This window comes from Camponotus floridanus, unplaced genomic scaffold (genome assembly GCF_003227725.1).
Source record: "Camponotus floridanus strain SB8 unplaced genomic scaffold, Cflo_v7.5 scaffold1, whole genome shotgun sequence".
Taxonomy (NCBI): Eukaryota; Metazoa; Arthropoda; class Insecta; order Hymenoptera; family Formicidae; genus Camponotus; species Camponotus floridanus.
Window position 1 is genome coordinate 198,512 of NW_020229214.1, and position 22,707 is coordinate 221,218.

The window sequence follows — 22,707 nt, forward strand, 5'->3', positions numbered from 1 at the left end:
CTCCCTCTGTCTCATTCCGGTCTCGTTGCCTTAATTCATATCCATGGTAATTTACTTGATCAACCTGAATCCTGCTAATGGAGATCGATCGCTCGCTCGTGGCCATCATTACAAATTGAAAGACGGAAAACCGGCAACCTCGGTTTAACATTGACCGTGAATCGCCCACCTTATTCTTTACTTGTATGTTACTTAGTCGAGGCTGTCGATCGCTAACCAGAGTTATTTAACCAAGGCCATCGACTGACTCTGCTGTCGAGTTCTTTAAAGTATTATAATTCCAGTTAGCGATTCGCTGTCTCTAGATTGCAAGAAGAGAGGTATTATGGTCTATAATATACTCGTGGTCTTATCTATAGCATAGAGAGATGACAGAAAAGTATTAACTGACAAAACTGACATGCAATCCTTTTTTATATCCGCGTCAAAATTATTAAATTAAATATTAAATTATTAAATTAATTATTAAATTAAATAAAAGCTATTAAAATTGATTAAAATACGCTAAACTATTAATTCTATCATTATTGTCCTATTTATCTGAAAATATAAATTACTTTATTTTTCTCGATGCCAATTTTACGAAAAGTTTCAAAGACCTCGCACAAATGGAAGAGGCAAATAATCTGACTAATCAGAGTTGGAGCGTCAATCGATATCGGTGTAAATCAACCCCGTGCGTACGTGTGCGTGTGTGTGCGTATTTATATGCATGAGGGAGAGGAAACGAGAGGAGACGAGAGAAATGGACGATAGCTCTAAGGAAATGAATTGATGTTCTTTTCTTTCAGAATCTCATCCACTCGTTTCAGCCATTCATTCATGGGTCAGGCTCTTTTTCCCGTTTTGCGCAATAGGTATTACATAGTCCGGCGAATAGACGATATAGTCATTTCCGTATCCACAGGGCGGCCGTCGAAAGCGCGCGAGACTGAACAATGACCGGCGACAATAACGTTAATGACGACGACGACGACGACGACGTTGACAATGATGATGATGATGATGTGTGTGAATGAGTGAGAGAGACGGTTCTTCCGGCCTTTCGGCGGCCACTCTTTTTGGTGTTACGTGGATACAATACGGTAACACACATATGCGAATGCGCTTGGGCTTCTTCACCTTTGTTCTTCATCTCTTGTTTTCGCTGCATCTCCACCCTCTTCCTTGCGTTGTCGATCACGCTTGTGTCTCTTTCGCGCCGATTTCAGACAACGACAACGAGCGGCGACGAGGTTTATCGGCCCCGCGAGAGGAGCCAAAGGTAGAAAAAAAGAGCGTGGCAATGGATATTACGTCCTTGACGAAACTCCTCGCCCTCGCGAGACCTGATTCTTGTGAAATGCGACGTCGGCGTTTCTAATGTTGCCACTCGTTGTCCCGCGAATTTTGCGATGTAAGCGATGGCAGCCGTAGCCGAGGGGAATAACGTCGCCGTTGCTTTGATCGCTAATTGAAAATCTGTTGCGTACGCGAGATGTATCGATCTTAGTACGATTTAGTGTGATTTTTGTTCGCATACGTATTAAAATTAAAGGAGGTTTAAATAATTCTATTATATTTCAAAAGACAAGAGCGAAAAAAGAATTAATTAAGTCTCCACTAACTTGATTTAATATGAAAGCGACCCACATGAAGGAGGAGATGAAAACATGAAATATATTCATTATGTCATCATCCATAAAATTAACGCGTAAATTTTAGCAAATTTATTATATTTACATCTTGAACTTTACACATCTTTAATAGTTAGAAATTTGACTCAAATAAATAAATCAAAATTAAATCAAAGTTGACATAAGAACTATTTGGCTCTTGATTTTGATTTAATTTTTATCTTTAAGATCTGAAGTATTCCCGAATAGCATCACACACATTATTATATTATTTCAAATTTATACATTTTAGAAAATTTAAAGTCACATATCTAGATCTTGGCATTTAAAATTTCTACCTCTTTCATACCTCTGCTTTCCTCTGTGTGTATCACAAAATGTAAATTTGTCGTTATAGATAGATAGAAATAAATAGATGTAGATTGATCGATAGAACATGAGATGCTAGATTCATCGGCGATAGAGCCGCGATGTTGATCGAATTAGTATAATTTCGTTCAGATCTCATTTTTATCTCATTGTTATAGATATAGGAAAATGCTTAAGCATTTCGATACAAAAGATTCTAATCGTATTGAATGCAATTAAGATTAGTTTTCACGAGTTTGACTTCAATTGAACAAGACACATTTGATATACATAAACTGCAACATTTTATCTATGCAAAAGAGAATACGTAGTTTATTTATAATTAATCTACTTTTTATTTAATATTACATGTGTGTATTTTATATATTTAACAGTGATGTTTTTTTAAATTTCAATTAATATTACTTTTACACAGTAAAATATTGTGCGTCCATTTGTTAAAATTTTCTTGTATTACCACGTTTTAATTAGTACTTTAATGTAAAATTAACATACAATCTATATGTTATTATTTTTATAACATTTTTATGTGTTACATTTATGTCACCTTCATAACTTGACACTTTGTATATGTCTCTTAGAAATGAGATATTATTTTGAATATTTTTAACATAATTATTTTAAACAATCAACATGTCTCAAAGTCAGTTCAACATTCTAAGAAAAGTTAAAGTGAATCTTCAAATAATCTTGAACTTTGATGTATAAAAATCAAATTTACTAAAATCAAATGTTTCTATTATAAATAATTTAAGTTAAAATAATTACTATTATATGTTAATATCCTCAACATTTTTCACGAGTTATTGTAACTATTTTTCATGTAATTTTTAATTAATTTGTATGTTATTTTTACACTTAAAGTCACGATAACAAAAATAAATGTAAAGTGTTGAGTTAATTATTTAACATTTTTAGTTTGTCAATAAGTAATATACGAATGAATTATTAAAATTTAGAATGGACATTCTAGGACATGTGAAACATGTTAATTAACATTTTATTTTTTACTGTGTAGAGTATATTTATATTCCATTATAAATACTGTTCAGAAAAAGAGGAGCTCGAAAGAATTAATCTTAATTTCATCACGTTCGATCAGAATCGTGTCGAATCGAATCCGCAAGATAAGAAATCTGAAAAATGAAATTCGAAAGAACTCAAAACCTGTTTCAATCCATGCGCGATATCGATCTTTGCAACGCGATCGGCTTGCTTTGGCTACGTCGCATCGTTTAACAGCGCGAAAGAGAAGACTTGAGAATGCAGCTTGCGACTCCTGCTGTCGAATCACGCTTTGTCGTTACCTATTTGTTTCTATTCACTTGTATACACAAATACACACATACACGCGCACATACACACACATACACACGCACACACACACACACACACACACACCATGATATCCGTGGGATCGCCGTCCTCGCTACCCACAATCCTCGTTATTATTCCGTCCGTCAGTGCCGGATGGAATCTCGGTAATTGCAATTGCGCGAGTTCGCAGATTGCAAAACTTTTGTTTAAACGAGGAGTTTGTTCGTCTTAAAGATCCTTGTCGACCTTCAGGCTGGGTTAGAAATTACTACACCGAGAACAATCTCGGATGAAAAAAGTTTATGAGCCACAACTACCTTCTACATAGCAGGATCATGCTGTGATTATTATTGTTAGGATTGTAATCTAATTTATCTCGGAAAGTAATTACAAAAGTTGTTCAAAGCGAATATCCATCTACAGATTCGCGAGCCAATCGATGCGATCGCCAGTGAATCTTTTTTCACCTTTCGGTCTTTATTATTTCGAATATATCATTTAATCGAATAATTTCCTCTCTTAATTGAATGTTTTCAAAAAATTTCAAAAAAGTAATTATCGTAATTGGTGCGAAAATTTTCACCTTGGACTTTTAGAGGAGAATTGTGTAATCGATTCTGAAAACAAGCTGGCTTTCCTTAACGAAAACTTAATTGGATGTTATTATATGAAATACGGTACAGCTGAGCAATCACCTTTAAACTTTGATATCAAACTCATCAAAAAATTGAAATTAGTTCGACGCATTATATATGTATAGTGCGAAAGAGTGTATAACGTATTTAAAATTCAGCGCTTTTAAATTACATCAGATTCCGATACTAAATACTTTTTTTTTCTCAAGCCGCGAGCCGCAGATTAATATTTCTTGTCAAATTAATCAGAGAACGAACTTTTACACTCTTATTTCTCATTCGTTTATATTTGGGAAACTATCAAACACCAATTAATATTTATATAACATTTATATAACATTTATATAATATGTAGCAGTTATATTATTGAGTGGGAAAAATTATAACAAACAGTTATTTGGTATTTGCTGGGTATTTATATTTCGACACGTCTTTTGAGGGAATATTGATTCTCCACTCTTTGGCAAAAGACTCCGTAGATGGAAGTTGCAGCGCCATCGATTTGACATACTTTATATAAATGTCAAATAAATGTAAGCTAGATAAGACTGGAAAATAGCGTAAAATATGACCTAAATGATAAAGAGAAAAAAATCATTTTAATTGATTCTGTTCTCTTTTTTTACGAGAGAAGCTACAATAGTTTTCTCATTTTCTATCTAATCACAACTGTGGAAAATCTCTGGAGATAATGATCTCTGACCTAGCCTGTGCAAATATCACAATATCGAAACTTGTTCCGCTGCAATTGATGTCAATCCTATCGAAGTTCTGCCGTTATATCGGAAGCGAGGCACAATCATCAGCGATAATATAGTGACGAGTGACGGCGGTTCCGTCGGGATACAAAGGCGAATATGTCGCCAGGCACGCATCTGACGTAAAACGCACCCTCCTGGCGATCTCGCCTCGAGGAAGGGAACCGAAAAGGGCGAGCCTAAGAATCTCGAAAACGCGTTAGGGTGGAATTTAGGGGGTCACGAGGAAGCAGACGGGGCCGGAGACGAAGCAGAACGAGCTCTTTCTCTACCCCGTCGGTCCTCGTGACCCGCAAAACAAGCAAACAAGCCCGGATGAGGGATAACGGATGGTGAATTTTTCATACCCGAAAGGCGGAAGCGCCGGCGGCGCCGGTAAACGATCGACCCAGGCGACAATCGTCGTACAACAGCCATCCCTATCTCTGGACGCGCCGGCGGCGACGATCCTGCTGCATCCGGACGCCGACGTCAGACGACGCGAGGAAAACATGCGGCAGTTGCTAGACGTCGCCAACACCCTCACCCTGCAGGAGATACACGACTTCGAGATGAGGTGAGCGAGTAATCTTGATCGCCGCCGCGATTTCTCGGTTGCTATGAAACGACACGGTCGATCTCTCGGCCATACAGGCTTCGTGAAGATTTGAATGTCCGAGGGATGTAACTAATGGATGAGACTTGGCCGGTCTATTTTGAAACTCCTAATATGATTATATTTGTTGGCGCGGATAAAGCTTTGTTTTTAGAAGAGAACTAAGAATATTTGCTGACCAAAATTAAACTGACACGCTTTATTATTGATTTTTCATGATATAATATTATCATCATCATCTTGGATCTTTTGCATAATTATTAGTTAGTAATATTTTCAGAATTAATTTTCGATAATATTTTCAATGATACATTTGAAAAACGTCGAGCAAGATGTTGAGATATTAAAAAAAAATTTTAAATAGCACTTTATATGTATAATGTAATGAAATAAATAAATAATAAATAAATCTAACAGAAATTACTTAGTTATATGTATATGAAAAAAGAGCTTAATAAAAATATTATCTCCTTCATGTATCTTAAAATAATTTGATGTGTTCTCTCGATCGCAGTAAGAGGAAAAGTTTCCTCTCTGAAATCTTGTCGGAAGTTTTAACCGAGGATATTCAATATTTACGGACTTATACAGGATATCTCAGAAGGAAAAATCCATATTTCGGAAAAATATTACACACACACACACACACACACAAGCATTATGAATAAAAAAAATCTGTTCCATCAACAAGTATTCAATTATGGATAGTAGGATTATCCTGATTTAAATTTAAAGATACGTGTAATATTATAAATGATAAAAAAGTTGCCTGATTAAAAGAAAGATTTTGATTTTTTTGATAAATATTAAATGTGTGTTTCTCAAATATTTTAAAAAGTTTTTCAAAATTCTATATTTTTAACTTTAATGGATGTTCTTTGTAATTTATTTATCACTCATATTTATTAGCCCCTTTTACTCACAATTGTTAAACTATTTCGAAGAATTTCAAAAGAATTATTTAGAAATATATATTATATTTTAGGAGATATTTTATAAAGATCGTCAACACTCCATATCTCGTAAAATATTGATTTTTCCTTCTGGGGATTCCATCCCATGTATATTCAGTATATCCGAATGGTAGCAATCGTGTCATTTTCTACCGCAGATATGGAAGTCCCCATCACAGCCGGTCGCAGTCGGTGAAGGCCCCCGGCAGTCGTTCTTCCGGTCGACCAAATTACCTGTGTCTTCCGCAACAGAGATCACGAGTGGCGAGTATGCCCAACACCGGCGTGGAGGAGGAATATTACAGATTACGGCATTTCAGTATCACGGGCAAAGGAGTGGTGAACCGGGGCGACTCCCTCAAGAGTCGCAGGTCGCGTTCTAATAACAGCGTTGCATCCAGCAATTCCAGGTAAGCTCAATTAACGCGATACACATCCCACGAAATGGAAACATTCTCTCCACAATTTTCAAATATCAGGACCCTAATACACAGTAAAAAATTGTCCATTTGTTAAAGTTTTCTTGTGTTACCACGTTTTAATTAGTACTTTAATGTAAAATTAACATGCAACTTATATGTTATTATTTTTATAACGTTTTTACGTGTTACATTTATGTCAACTTTATAACTTAACACTTTGTACATGTCTCTTAGGAATGGAATATTATTTTGAGTATTTTTAACATAATCATTTTAAACAATCAACATGTCTCAAAGTCAGTTTAACATTCTAAGAAAAGTTTAAGTGAATCTTCGAATAATTTTAAACTTTGACATACAAAAATAATCAAATTTACTAAAATCAAATGTTTCTATTACAAATAATTTACGTTAAAATAATTCCTATTATACGTTAATGTCCTCAACATTTCCTACGAATTATTGCAACTATTTTTTCATGTAATTTTTAATTAATTTGTATGTTACTTTTACATTACACTACTAAAGTCACGATAACAAAAATAAATGTAAAGTATTGAGTCAATTATTTAACATGTTTAGTTTGTCAATAAATAACATACGACGAGTGAGTGATTTTAACTCAAAATTTAGAGTGGACTTTCTGGGACGCGTGAAAAATGTTATAATTAACATTTTATTTTTTACTGTGTACTTTTGAACAACACTGTACTTGCGAAATAATATCTCGTATTCTCCCTACTTAAATGAAATATGGAAATGAAGGTAAAAGTTCGACTTCCATATTTCATTTAACCAGTCATTTAGACAGTCATATTAACCATCAATAAAATTGACTCCATCTTCATAAAATAATGTTCCCTATCGCCGTAAACTTATTTTCTTTATTCACGGGGCATAAAGGGGATTTCAAGGGAAAATTGACAAGAATGTATTTTTGTTAACGGAGTGTCGATAGCCGTAACAATATCGACAGTTCCACTTATTACTCCACGGCCGGTCGGCGATATCTGCGATTGTACTACTTCGTCTGCTCCGCTCGGAAGGAGCCCGCCGTAGAATATCTCCGGCCTCTATCTCCGGTTCACCCTCTTCTTGTCGTAGGAGCCGGGCCGGGCCGTCGCTCTAGATCGAACGCGTGAGTTTACGTGTGGCATTGACGTGACGTAGACACGCGCGTTGGACCTTAAAGCGTGGTCCTCGAACATCGTGCAAATGTAATATATCGAGAGGTTCTGGATATAGGATTTCAAATAAGTACTATTTCAAATAAATACTACTGCAGTTGACGTAAACGTTTGAGAGATATAAGATATTACTCCATATCTCTCGTTTCCTGAAGCGTATGTTTGTATTTTACACTTCAAAACGATATTTTTCCTACGTGAAATGTTACGCACTGAGTGTATCGCAGCTTGTATAATATTTTGGATCTGAAGTAGTTTGTATGTCACACATGTTGATGTTTGCTGAAATTAAAATTCTGCGTAAAAGGAATTTAATTTTGAACTTCATCTTCCCGCGGGGAAATTTATTATTTTTGCAGGTAACATTTGCAAATAATAATAACATTGTAATTAATAATAATTAATAATGATTCTTTTCAAAATACAACTTTTGCTATATGAAACACGTTTGATCTGTGATCCCTTTGCTTTAAAACAACAAAATACTTTTCAAAATACAACTTTTGCTATATGAAACACGTTTGATCTGTGATCCCAAGCTTTGCTTTAAAACAACATGTATGATATAACATTAAATATACAAGTATAACAGCGTATATTATCGAAATAAATAAACGAAATATGGAACGAATGGCTCTGGTAACTAATCCTGTCGTTATAAACGCTGATCTTATTACTCAGATTTTACTGATCGAGGTACAAAACGTTGAATATTCACGCGCGATTGAATAAACCTATTACGATTCTTTCTCCCTCTCTAGATGCTATCCTATTGAGTTCGATATCGATATATAAAACGAAGAGAAAAAAGCGTATTTCCGATACAATGTTTGCAGAATATTTTTTACAGTGTATAATGTAGAAGTATATGTGTAAAATATTTCCTAAAATTTAATTGCAGGCGCATATTTCATGACAAAAGTCGGACTTGACCTTTTCTCTGCGAAATTTTAAGCCGGAGAACGTTTATAATTATAAATGTGTTTAACATTAAGGGCTAAAAGGCTTTAGTAAATTAAGCTTCCGAGCTGCAGAGTTTTCCCAGTTAATTTCGAGTGGAGTTTAACAGAATCTTGATTTGACACTCCATTGCTTAAAATATTTGACATTGGAAATTCTGAAATTTTTATGCGAAGAGGCAGCACGTACAGCCGAGGAAATTTCCGCCAGATAAAATCATGTTATATCCTCATAGAACATGTCTTCAAAGTTTAAAAATTTTATGAGACGTACGATCATATGTGTAATGTTTTTATTATTTACTTACATCGCAGAGGAAAGATATATCGAGACAAAAATGTAGCCTGTTGTTACTCAACGATTCATACGAGTAATAAAGGCTAAAAGGCTTTAGTAAATTAAGCTCTCGAGCTGCAGTCCTATTTCTCGGGCATCTACTGAAATAGTAAATTCGACTAAAACGCTACATTTCTCAAAGTACTATTATTTATTTAAAGAAAAATGCACATATAACACTTTATAAGAGAAAAAGAGAGAAAGGAGGAAGGCAAGGTATATGAAATAAATATATGAAATGTAAGAATTTCTATAAATTATTTGTATAAAAAAATAATTTTCCTTTTCATTTGTTTTGGATTACCTGTACCATAAAATTAAATAATTTTCAACAGAAGTATTCATATTTTCTCGTCCGTTCATAAATGTCCTCTCGCAAGAGGCAACTTATCTGATAATGTTATGCAGTCAAGTGGAAACTCTCTTTCTCTCTTTCTCCCGTATTATTTTACTTTATTCTTAATATAAACTCTTTTATTTCGTTTTAAATATATTTAAAAAAATGTGATAAAGTGAGTAAAAAATGCAACAAAAATTTCAATTTAAATTAATGAACATTTAAAAAATATAATGTTTACTACATTAAATTATATTTTTTGCAATGCAAATCACTCTTTATCGCAATCTTTTTTTTAAAATGTACTTAATTAAGTAGTTTTTCAAATTCATGTTTTATTAATGATAATCATTTTCTTTAACATGGAATACTACAACGTACGAAAAAGCGTCCCGTAAGTAATATTACAGTAAATAATATTTCATATTTTCCCTATAATATTTTCTATAAAATTTATTATTATATTTACATGGATATATGGAATGAATAAAAAAGATCGAAAAGTACCTTGTTAATTTTTTGCAGTAGAGTAAACACAGTTTGCATTTTTATGCGATTTTATGTAATATTAATTTTAAAAAGTTGTAGTATTCCCAGGTTAAATGTGCGTGACAACCATCTGTACTTTCTAATGCACTTAAGTAACCCGTGAAATTTTCTCAAAATTGTCGCTTGAAAAATCTACGAAAAACAAAGATTGACTTTTTCTTTATTTCTCGAAAATTTCCAAGCAAATTGTGTCTCGCGGACCCCTTTTCCACCCCGATTTACAGGATGTTTCTAATAAGTGCGAAAATTTTAGGAGATGATTTTTCGAAAATTAAGGGGGATTTTTCATATAAACATATACTCTTACATCCCTTTCTGTGGAGTTACTCCTCCAAAAATGGGGGTAAAAATTAGATTTTAATTTTTTCTCAAATTTTGAACAAGTAAAAGAAGTGAAATTAAGTAGATATTTTCTACCAGTAAAAAGATTATTTATTATTTTTTTTAGCCGCCCATATTGTTATAAGGGGATGAAACTGGCAACCCCTATTCAATTTTTTATCAGAACTTTTTAATGGGCCGGAATATGATCATCTAAAAATATTCATTAAAAAGTTTGATTTATTTAGAAATTTTTTTATTTCCTTTATTTTTTTCATAAAATTAGTAGGTTTCAAGAAAAAAAATAAAATACGTTATCGTGCACAGCACGATGCTAAATAGCATAGGTTTCGAATTACGAGAAGTTAAATTTTAAAATAAAAATAAAATTGGAGTAAATGTAGGAAAAATTGAAATAAAAACAAAATTATAATAAAAATCTAAAAATCTAGAAAACAAAATGGAGTAAGAGTATATGTTTATATGAAAAACCTCCCTTAATTTTCGATAAGGAATCATCTCATAGAATTTTTCGCGCTCATTAAGAAACACCCTATATGATATATAAATCGACGGTACAGCCATGTCCCATGCTAATCTCGATACGCGCCTAGCCTTTCTTCTATTCGGCGCAGCACGGAGCACCTGACGGCCTCGTATCCGGGATCGGCGAGGAATTCGGCAGCAGGTTCGTTGGCCAGCTCGAGGGAGAGCAGCGCGTCCCAGGGTCCGGCCCCGTATCGCGTCCTCATGTTGGGCGCCCCCGCCGTCGGCAAGAGCTCCCTGGTGTCTCAATTTATGACCTCCGAGTACCTGCACGCCTACGATACTTCGATCGGTGAGTTGACCGCGCCATAAAATCCAATCCACGGCCGATCGAGAACGCGACGGCTCCTTCGTCGTGGATGAAAGAGCCGTAAAAGCCGATTGAATGAATCGGAACGCGAACAGGCGGAGCGTGTTGCTCTTTATCCGGTATAAAGTGCGATGCAATTATTTCGCCCGGACGGACACGGAAAAATCGTGCGTGCGGCACGGAATCGCCCGGGCACGCGATATTTCCGGATCCCCGAACGTATTTCAGCCATATGTACGCGAACGATATCAAATCCGACTTGAATGCAGATACTCGTTTACCTCGAATCTCATTCAAAGATTTATATGCACGAAAACTCTGTGTAAAAAATGAATAAAGAAAAGGAATGAAATACATTTTTTTAAATAAATTTTGCAATCCTCACATTTGTAATTGCAATAAATAATTAAAATTGTCGAGAATAATATGCTCGTCGGTTTTAGAATTATTTCGATTTATTCGATTTCATTGGATAGTCAAGTTTGTCCCGAACCGATGAGAAAACTTGATTCGATTCGATTCGATTTATATTTTATGAATATCTGCATATTTTTTTCTAGTATTTGGAGTGAATTGGAAACGAAAAGTATTTCATGGAATGATTATTTGATTCAAAGCAGTCATATTTTTATAAGATTAGCTCCACGTCTCAATTTTATTTATTAACTAATTATTTAGCTATTATTTTTTTAAATTATTGAACTATTATATATTATAATTATTTAACTAATTATTGAATTAATTTATTAATCATAACATTTTTTATAATTTAATTATAATTTAATTATTTTTATAATTTATAATTTATTTGTAATTTAATTATTTTTTTTTATAATTTTATGAGAAATATATTTCAAGTTTTATTGTTAATATAATAATTATTTAAGTACTATATTTTTTAATTTAATGAGAAAGTTTTATTTGCGATATTATTTTATGATAATTATTGTAGAATTTATATATTTAAAAAATCTAATTTTTGATACTTTGCAGACGATGAGTCTGGTGAAAAGACTGTCAGCGTGCTATTGGCCGGTGAGGAATCGGAATTGACTTTTATCGATCACTCCTGCGCCGAGATGACGGTGAGTTAAAAGCGCTAGTGTCAAAAGTTATCAGATTATCATACACTATAATCACAGACCGTGTATTTTAATTGTATATGTTAATTTTTGACATTTTTATGAGATAAAAATCACAATATATTATCCGACTTGGTATTGCGTGTCACAGTAATGGTAAAAATATTCATTTCAACAAAACTCGTAATATATGAATCCCTACTAGGCAAAAATTTCAATAAATTTCTCATGCTAAATGAAACGAGAAGGGAGAAAAAGGAGATAAAAATACCCACACATGTACAAACACACACACATACACAGTGATTGATAAGGAACAGACTAGCAAGGCAGGTCGTCGACAGAATTTTTCTCAGTCAATTGATCACTGATTAGCACGCTAACGTCGCTAATTTTCCGCGCCCCTGAACTAATCATTTCTGCCGCAAACTCGCGATCTCTCCGACTCGTCTCCTCTCATTTTCGTTGAACAAACGGATGGGGGATCGCGCGCCTTGAATCTTGGACCAAGTACTCTCACGACGACAGGGATGACGTAATTGAGTTAACGTGGGGAGGGAGAGGGTTGAAAGGGAGGCTGCACGGGGAAAGCATGCCGAGTGTGTGCTTTTGTACCGCGGGAATTAAATTAAAATCCATTTTCCATGGCAGGGGCGAGCTGGCGCGATATTCGCGATGCGGGGGAGTCTCGGCCGCGATGTACATTCATGGGAGACCTGTGTTTCGGGCGAGAGGAGGGGATGAATGAGGAGGGTTAGAGGCTAGAACCGCCGCCACGCTTCGCCAGACAATTTCAATCGAATTTGCCCTTTAATTAAAACGTACGTTCGCACAGCGAACTGATGTATATCGCGCGATCGCGACCGATCTCGCGTGTGTCGGCGAAACGATAAACGATTGCTACATTGCTCGGGGTGCGGGGGCGATGATCGAACTCGGGCTTCTGAATTTCCCGAATTCCGACGACCGAAGGCCGTGCCCGGTACGACTTGTGCGCCGATGTTATTCTTGGTATTATCGAAAGTCAAGGCTGATCGCTAATCACGTTTAAGCCGCGAGGCCGAGATCCTGATTTCCGTTGATAGTCCCGGGATTGTATTAGGCCGGGCTATTAAGTTAATGCGTATTTATTACGCAGGGATAAGCCCGCGGCAGTTGCAATTTCCAATACGGATAAAAAAATTATCAGTCTTTTTAAAGAAAAACTTTTCATTAAGTTTGTCCCGAATTTTCACGAAATTTATCATTTTTAATTCATATAAAGAATAAAGGAATATATTTCCTTAATTAAATTTATTTCCTAAAAAATGAACTATATTATTTAAATTTTTATTTATTCTATATTTAAAAAAAATAAGCGTGACTTGATATTCGCGCATTAGGATCTGACGTAATTTCAAATTACAATGCTACATCTGATTTATGACATCACGTCAGTTTCTATCAATCCATCTTTCAATCAATTCGAAAAATATCTTTTATTTTGACAAGAATGTCGAAAAATTAGTCAATAAATAATAAGGAATGGATGGATTTTGATTATTGAAATCGGAGAAATAAAATATATGTAAGAGTAAAATTTCATGCAATTTTAAGTAAACCTTATGATGATAAAATTAATTTATGAATTAATTTGAAATATCTTTACTTGAAATTGACAAAAATTGAAAGAACTACTTTTATATTTTAATTAATGAATTTATAAATGAATAATTCTAGGGACAATTACAGAGTTGATTAGGATTGGTTTCCGAATCAGAGCCGTGTAAATTTTTTATTTGACTCCAACGTTTCGTGAACATTTCAGTTTACTTCAACAGGAAAGAACAATCTGCTACAGTATCAAATAAAGAATTTACGCAGCTCAAACCCAGAAGCCAATGCTAATATTCGTGTAACATACATCGCGAAAATTTCAAATATCAATTCAATTACAAAGAAGTCTATATAACTTGCATTAAAGATTTAATTAGAAATTGCAGCATTATATCATTAATAAAATATGAGATGTAAATAAAGCTGTAATATTTATGAAGATAGATTATCCAAAAATGAGAATATATGTTAGTGAAATAATATATATAATATATTATACAAGCTATAATTTATAAGCAGTTTGCAGCAATTCACAATTATATATACATATGCATATATATGTATATATATGTATATATATGTACATATATGTATATATATGTATATATATGTATATGTGCATTCATTATTTATTAATATTAAACATACATTTATAATATTAACTGTATGGCTGTTATTAAACGTGCGGTTACTTCGACAATATCTGAAAATACATAATATTATTATACAATGTATGTCATGACGCGTTGTTACAGAATTAATTTTAAATTGAATAAGTTGGTTTTCTTGTTCAAGGATAACTTCAATTCCAAATGAATTTTTAACGATATTTTAACCTGCAATTATTATAATAATTGATGTTAAAGATAGAGAGCTGCAAAGAAAGAAAGCTAATTCTCCAAATTTTCACTAAAGAAGATTACTTAAATTAATTTAATCGTAGGTGAGAACAATGATAAGTTGAGAATATTTTGCGTATTTGAAGATGCAACTTAGCTTTCATCTCGCAAAATGCTCGTAAATAATACTTGGAAAGAGAAAGTGGAAAGAAATTAGAAAGTTCCATAAAAGAAGCTCATGCACGATTAAATTTTAAAGAAACATTGGCTATGAATTTAAAAGAGCGCGAAAGAGAAAGAAAGTGGAAGAAAAAGAGGAGCAGAGAGAGTTTAGAATAGTCTCGTATTTATTTCGCAGTTATGTGAATTCGTTAGCGAGATTTACCAACAAAGTTAAGCGTAAATAGGTCAGTGCTTGACCCTACGTTGTGGTTTTAGAGTCGAACGTTCTGTGTGTGTGTGTGTGTGTGTGTGCTTTATTTAATCAAATACGTTAACAAGTAATATGTCCAAGAGCATTAATATTCTCTTTCATACGTAGTTCCTCAGCAAATCGTGGTAATTGCGTCTTTTTATCCCACGTGTAGGAACTTGTAAAATAAACACGCAACCATTGATTTTTCTGTATACTATTAATATAGTCCTTTTTCTTTATAACTCTGAAAAGTAATTAGAGGATTAAAAACGAAGTAATTTTGCACGTGTTAAAAAAGCATCCATGTAAAAAGAAAATCTCGCTTTTAGCTTCTTTTTCGAAAAGAGAGAAGTCATAATGCTGGAGAATAACTGTCAAAGGGAATATGATTCGTAATAAAAAGTAATTAAGATTAAATGATCATATATCTTTAAATGATTTATAATAAAGCCACAAAATTCGCAGGAAACGAGTTGAATTAAAGTTTTATATTAAAAAAAAAATTTTTAAAGTCCCTAAAAAATTGTGCGCCCATATGTTAAAATTTTCTTGTGGTACCACGTTTTGATTAGTACTTTAATGTGTGAAATTAACATATAAGCTATATGTTATTATTTTTTATAACATTTTCATGTATTACATTTATGTCAATTTTATAACTTAACACTTTGTATATGTCTCTTAGAAGTGGAATATTATTTTGAGTATTTTTAACATAATTTTAATCCTTTAACTACGGCTGTCGTCAATAGACGACGAATAGGAATGCATATTCGTAGTTAAAGGGTTAAACAATCAACATGTCTCAAAATTAATTTAACATTCTAAGAAAAATTAAAGTGAATCTTCAAATAATCTTGAACTTTGACGTACAAAAATAATCAAATTTACTAAAATCAAATGTTTTTATTACAAATTAATTTAAGTTTAAATAATTACTATGTATGTTAATGTCCTCAACAATTTCTTACGAGTTATTCTAATTATTTTTTCATGTAATTTTTAATTAATTTGTATGTTATTTTTACATTACACTACTAAAGTCACGATAACAAAAATAAATGTAAAGTATTGAGTCAATTATTTAACATGTTTAGTTTGTCAATAAATAACATACGACGAATGAGTGATTTTAACTCAAAATTTAGAGTGGACTTTCTGGGACGCGTGAAAAATGTTATAATTAACATTTTATTTTTTACTGTATATTTTTTAAAATCAGTGTTATTATATCATTATTATTTCACATTAACGGTTGTGCGAAAGCTGCCGGCAGAGCATGTTAATCCAAGCTTGCGGTCGCCGTCTGGCATCCAAATACAGCGTGACAGTCCGATTTGCGGTCTGCGTGAAACCGGCCAAGTAAGAGTTATCGCGTGACGAGTTAACTGTGAGGCTGCCGCTGTGAACCTCGAGGGGTAAGAAAAAGGATCTGAGGGTGTAACGAAGCGTCCCTCGTTCTCTCCTGCCTTCAGCCAGGCGTGCTCGGAGTCATTGACGAGCACCGAGCCATACCGCGCGTTCGACCGTTAAGAGCGGTCGATCCCGTAGAATATATTCGATATCACGAGACGCGTCGCGCCTTTGATACGGTTCAAGGTAATTCTTTCGTATAATCGTTCGAAAAATCGCAGAGCCCGCTCCCGTTGCGATCTTAACCTTTAACGGTTGGCTGCGTTAATGCGGTTTACCGCTAACCCCGATTAACCTCCTCAGTCGAACACATATGCGGGCTTCTATTTTTGCTAATAAAAAAAACACAGCAATTGGATTTATTTATATTTCCAGCATGTCTGGAAAAGATTTTAATATCCTCATCTTTTATGAGTCACGTTTAAAAGGAGGTTTTTTGTATAAATATTTTAAATTACATATTTCTTAGCAAACGTCGTTTGCGTTTGTACAAGAAGAGAGATTCAGATAAATGTTACTTTTTTCGGTTTATATTAAACCGACATTTAAGTCAGAAGAATACGACAAATTATACTAAGGCAAATTTAGGCAGTCGGGATAATCGCTCCAACTTAATCGAAATATTAATCTTGGTTTTACTTTTGCAAAGCTCCACGGAAATATAATTTATGCCTCTTACAGTAATTTCAAGGTGGCCTCTCTTCTGTTTCTAAATTAGATCTCGTTTTAGCTGGACTTCGTTACAAGCACCAATTATAGAATACGGCGAAAAATATCGCCCGGAGGATTATTATTTATAGCCTATAACATTTCGAGTGGGTGTCGCGATAATGCTGCGATTGCAATTATCCAGTTCCAGAACTTTTACATCGCTCGAGCGGACAATGATGACCGGCGGAATTCAAATTGTGCTTTGAAAAAATAAAACTTAAATGAAAAAAAAATAGACACTCGTTTTTTAAACCGCTCGGTTTTACTTATGACACCGTAATAGTGCGTTAACGATCCCGAGTTTAATTAAAACCATGCAATTAACGCACCAATAATTACGCGCTTTCTCGTGTAATGCAGAATAATATTTATTTTAAAATGAATATTTTTGTAATATCTTAATTAAAAGTCAACTAATTATGTCGTCTCTCTAGTGGAAACTGAAAAGTGTGAAAGCTAATATTTTCGGAGAAAGAATACAATAAATAAAAAATGCGAGAGTTGAAGAATTAACATCATTTACGTATTGATTGCAAAAACCCAATCTGCCAAGCTTCAAGGTATCGAGTTACTCAGTCTATATAATGAATAACGAACTGCTTTTCCCGGTGCTTTCCCTTTAATTTTTATCGGTCTAATGATTTCAATTGGAAAAAAATCTATATTTTACGCAACGAAATTTTTTTTATAAGAACATTTTTATCCTTTAATCTATTGTGATATTAGAAATAAGAACATCGAGATTATCAAATGTTTGGAAATTTCAATTTTGTAAAACAAAATAAATTTTATTTCAACTTTTCACAATATTATTCGATTTTTGTTCCATGCTTTATCGCGACTGTATAAACACGTTACTATGATGAATCTGTACACATTGCTTTTGTAGAAGTTTTGCCTGTAGCACAATAGCAAACTTTTCAAGCTTGCTTTTATAATATTTCTATAGAAGTTTTCTTTTATAATATCCATAGAAAAGAAATGCGCTTCTTTATAATATATCTAAACAAAAACACGTCTCGTTGAATTAAAAAAAACATTTTTTCATCTATTTTTACAGCGGAAAGATTAATGAAAAATATAATGGAGCTCTCATGTGAGCTCTCATCGAATTTAAAGAAATTCAATAGAAAAAATTCTTGAAATATTTTGAAGAAATACATTTTCTTCATTTTCAAAGACCTATTTTAATTTTAAAACTAAATAAAATAATAGTAAAAGATTTCAAAAACTTTCTACAATAAAAAAATATATGTGTTGCAAAATTATAGATATTTTTCTTTTAACTCGTAAAATATATAATATAATTTAATTAAAATAAAATATTCCATTGTGGATATTAATTAATTTTTCCAGAATTAAATTAAATAATTTCAAAATATGAAATTATTATTTTATCTGCAACAAATTTTATAAATTGGAGATAGACTGCTCCCTTTTCCTTTCTCTCTCTGGACTTTATTATATCATTATTAATTATATCATTATTGTATCATTATTATATCATTATTATATTTTATATTATTATATCATTATTATATCATTATTATATTTTTATTATGTCCTTATGTTTCCTTCAATCTTTATATGTATATAAGAAAATATTCTTTTTTAAATAATATTAAAATATATATTTCAAGATGAAAAATTGGAAAAATTTTTATGTCAGAAAATCATAAAATTACTTTCCTACAAGAAACAACACAATGCAACTGAACTGTCATTCTGATTAAGTATGCTTAATTTTGAAATTGATTCAAAGATTAACGACATGAAACGAACATCATGTATGTATAATGATCAATTATAATGAGCTTCAAAGTGGAGATATAGAGCTTGCCAGAGGTTCGATGGTGTGCATTAGTATTAATGTGCTCCTGTCATGATTAATGCTTGCAGGCGGAGAATTGCATCGCGACGTACGAGCCGCACGCATACTGCGTCGTTTATTCCACGACTGATCGGGCGTCGGTGCGCGTCGCCGAGGAGGTCCTTCAATCCTTATGGAGGAGCGACCATATGTCCGCGAGGGCGGTCATTCTCGTAGGCAACAAGGTCGACCTGGTTCGCAGTCGACTGGTATCGACCGAAGGTACGGCTTTTTTTTCTCAGTCTGACCCCGATAATCGACGTTTCCCCTGCGACGTCGTTTGTTAGGATGGTTTACGAGGACACGCGAGAATGGAAATTTGTAAGCGTATTCAACAAACGAGAAGTCTATCTATCATTGAGCGTGGCGTTTAACGCGAAACGCTGATATAGGGCGATCGCAGATAACGCAATGTATGTATCTAAATGAACCGACGCAGCATCTCGTGCCCTGATGCAAATTCTCCGAGGGCAGTGGAGCGAAGGAAAACCATTTAACCCCCTGGCGAACGCGTCGGTGCATAAAATATACCCTTAAGCATGATTAAATTAGTAGCAGCTTCCTCGTAATCATCGTTTCTTTTTTTAATAAATCATCATTTATATAATATTTATATAACATTTATATAATATACATATATATATATATATATATATATATATATATATATATTACATATAACATTTATACAGGGTGTTTTATTTTAACTTTGCCATTGAAATGTCTCGTAAAGTCTAAAAGATACGAAAAAATGTTTCAAACAAAAGTTGTAAATTTTCGAGGGGAACATCTGATAGTGACTTTGATTTTGACCTAGAGGTCCCACCTCGAATTTAGTGGTCATTTGAAGATTAACTTAATTTTTTTAAACGGAACCCCCTACTTTTTATTACATATTCTTGTGTCTTACCTCGAGAGCTTTGCAAAACACTATAATTAAGTTAGTTTTCATTAAGTACTTTCCGAGTTATGAAGTTTAAAGTAATTTCTTAATTTTACATAAACAAAATATCTACGAGATATTTCGATGGCAAAGTTAAAATGCACCCTGTATAATATTTATATAACATTTATATAACATACTTATATTTATATGCAATTTGCAAGCGAAGGAAAGAGAGAGGGGAATAGTTTAGAATTAGCATCCATCTTTTTTAAATTTTAAATAAATGATTTCAGTGAAACTTGCCTTATTTCTCCTTGAATGCTTTTTTTCCAAAATTAAAGTCTCTTACATTCAGTTATGTTAGAAATAATTCACCGAACTAATGCGGCGCTCTCTTTAATTAATCTTAAAGCACATATGCTCGAATTACAAGGACGTATTTTACGCGCAAATTCAATGTTGAAATAAATCGCGGTCGCGTAAAATTCTCAGAGTATGCGATGCCATCTTGAATTTAATCGATTTTTATAGAGGGAAAATCCATGGCAACATCTTACGACTGCAAGTTCATCGAGACATCCGTCGGCATCAATCACAATGTCGACGAGCTGCTGGTCGGCCTGCTCACGCAAATCCGTCTGAAGCTGGAGAACCCCGAGAGGACCCGAGAGATGTTTCGGAAGAGGTCGCGGAAAAATCGGAGCAAGTCGCCGCTGGGCTCGTGCTCGGAGAACAACTCGCCTAAAAAGTACCGCGGCAGTCGGACCAGCACCAGCCTGAAGGTGCGCAATTTGCTCGACAAGGTCTGGGCGCGCGACAGCAAGTCCAAGAGCTGCGAGAATCTTCACGTTCTGTAAGACTCCGAGGATCGATCGTCTCGATCGAGGAGAGTGATCTAGCGAGTCTGGCGAGTTGCGGCAGACCTCCATCGAAGGGCTCCTTACGCTTCGGGATTGTCTTGGAGTACGTGGGGGGTCAATGAGGCCGACCCTCGTCGGAGAAGAGGACGAATATCGACCGCTCAACTTCGCGGGAGAAAAGGAGACACGTGCGTATCGCTTTGTAACGGGGTGTTTCTCGACGTCGTGTGTCGTTAGCCCTCCGTGGACGGGGTAATTTTTCGTAGCTTTCGTTTCTTCTGCGAGCTGAAGCACGCGCGGAATCCGATTATCAAAACTAATCTAGAGAGATCATTTTTATTTCCTTCTCGTGACTCTGAGAGCAACAGTAAATCTCGATTAGGATCTCTTGTTTTGTACCGCAATATCTCCTAATATTACGAGCTGAAAAATATATCCGTCACTTAGATTTCCTTCATTTTTATGATTTAATGAAATATTTTGAAAGAAATGAATCTCTCTCTCTCTCTCTTTCTTTCATCGGACTTTTCGCAGCTGTAATAAATTTTGAGAAAACGCCCCTAATACTGAAGCCTGGTAAGTGTACAATCCTTGCGATTACCGTAAAATGTAAATATAGGCCACGGGGGATTGCGTTTTCTGCGAGAGGAGCGTCGTTACCGCGAAGAGTTCGCGCGGAGGGAGGGTCGTAAAATAAAACAGTCGTAAAATAAAATCAAGCGAACCAGGCGACACCGAAGGCAACAATCAGCGTAGATTACCACGGACGGATTCGTTATCGGTCGCGCATAATCCCGAGATTATTACGGGAGGGGAATCGCATCGATTCTTATCGCGTCCGTTCGCCGGAAACGCCACAATCGATGACGGCTTCCTTTGTCGCAGCGCAAAGTGCAAGCGACAAAGAGGTGTTGTGCAAAATGAGAAAAATTCGCTGGGTAAAGCAAAGTACGCTACACAGTGCTTTGCACGTTGCGAAAATGCGAGCGCGATCGTATTTACATTGATATTTTGCATTTTCATTCTGTGCACGCGACACCGAATTTTCGGTAAAACGGAAGCAGAAATCGGCGATTTTGCCGAAGATGATTTATTGACTTTTTTGCGCTCAACAATCTTGCCTGAAATCTGATGTAGGCAAATTCCGGAATAGATAGCAACGCGTAAAGAGAGACGGCTTCCTGTTATGGTTCCTAATTTATCGCCGATGCAGTGACTCTCAAATCTCTTTCACCGATAATATGTCGGTATTGCGTGAAGAATCACGTTTAACTTTTAAATTGGAAAATAACTCAAAGTAAAGAAAATCTACTTTTAACTTAAACTAGGAGAAGAAATAAAAAATAGATTGGAAAGTTGAAACTGAAAAGATATGATTATAATTTCTTTTTGCAAAAATGGAGACATTCTGCATTGAATATATGACAGTTTTGCGCTTTTTTCATTGGAATGCATGTGAGAAATTTATATATTTAATTGATTATGCTTTAAATTTATATTTATAATTTGTTTTATATACTTTATTCATATTTTATATATTTTAAATTTATATTTAATTTATATTTAATTTATTATGTTTCAAATTTATATTGTAATTGGGGAGAGTAAAAAATATCGACATTTCTATATCTTTTAAATATTACACGTAATATTTATAAATTTCTTGCATATTTAAAATTTTGTAATATAATCTGTAAGAATTGCACTTGCTAGTTAACATAATATTGTAACTGAAATTATATTCTATTTGATTTTTATTAGGAATATCAGCTTATATTTTAAACTTTTCTTCTTGTTGTATTTAAAAAGATATGATCATTTATT

At 34.0% G+C, this 22,707-nt stretch overlaps 1 protein-coding gene across 11 annotated transcripts in view; it reads left to right on the top strand.

Moving 5' to 3' along the window:
* Nucleotides 1–22,337, top strand: part of LOC105253531 — a 45,696-nt gene extending 23,359 nt beyond the window's left edge. For 8 of the 11 annotated variants that reach the window (XM_011261624.3, XM_011261627.3, XM_011261621.3 and 5 more), the window contains 7 exons: nt 5,050–5,251; nt 6,402–6,653; nt 9,874–9,879; nt 10,970–11,193; nt 12,205–12,296; nt 19,167–19,359; nt 20,555–22,337. In XM_011261624.3, coding sequence (XP_011259926.1) covers nt 5,050–5,251; nt 6,402–6,653; nt 9,874–9,879; nt 10,970–11,193; nt 12,205–12,296; nt 19,167–19,359; nt 20,555–20,880 — 1,295 coding nt within the window. In that variant the 3' untranslated portion in view covers nt 20,881–22,337. The remainder of the gene's footprint in view (nt 1–5,049; nt 5,252–6,401; nt 6,654–9,873; nt 9,880–10,969; nt 11,194–12,204; nt 12,297–19,166; nt 19,360–20,554) is intronic. The other 3 variants (XM_011261629.3, XM_011261628.3, XM_011261630.3) reach the window with 3 other exon arrangements.
* The last annotated feature ends 370 nt before the right edge of the window (nt 22,338–22,707 follow it).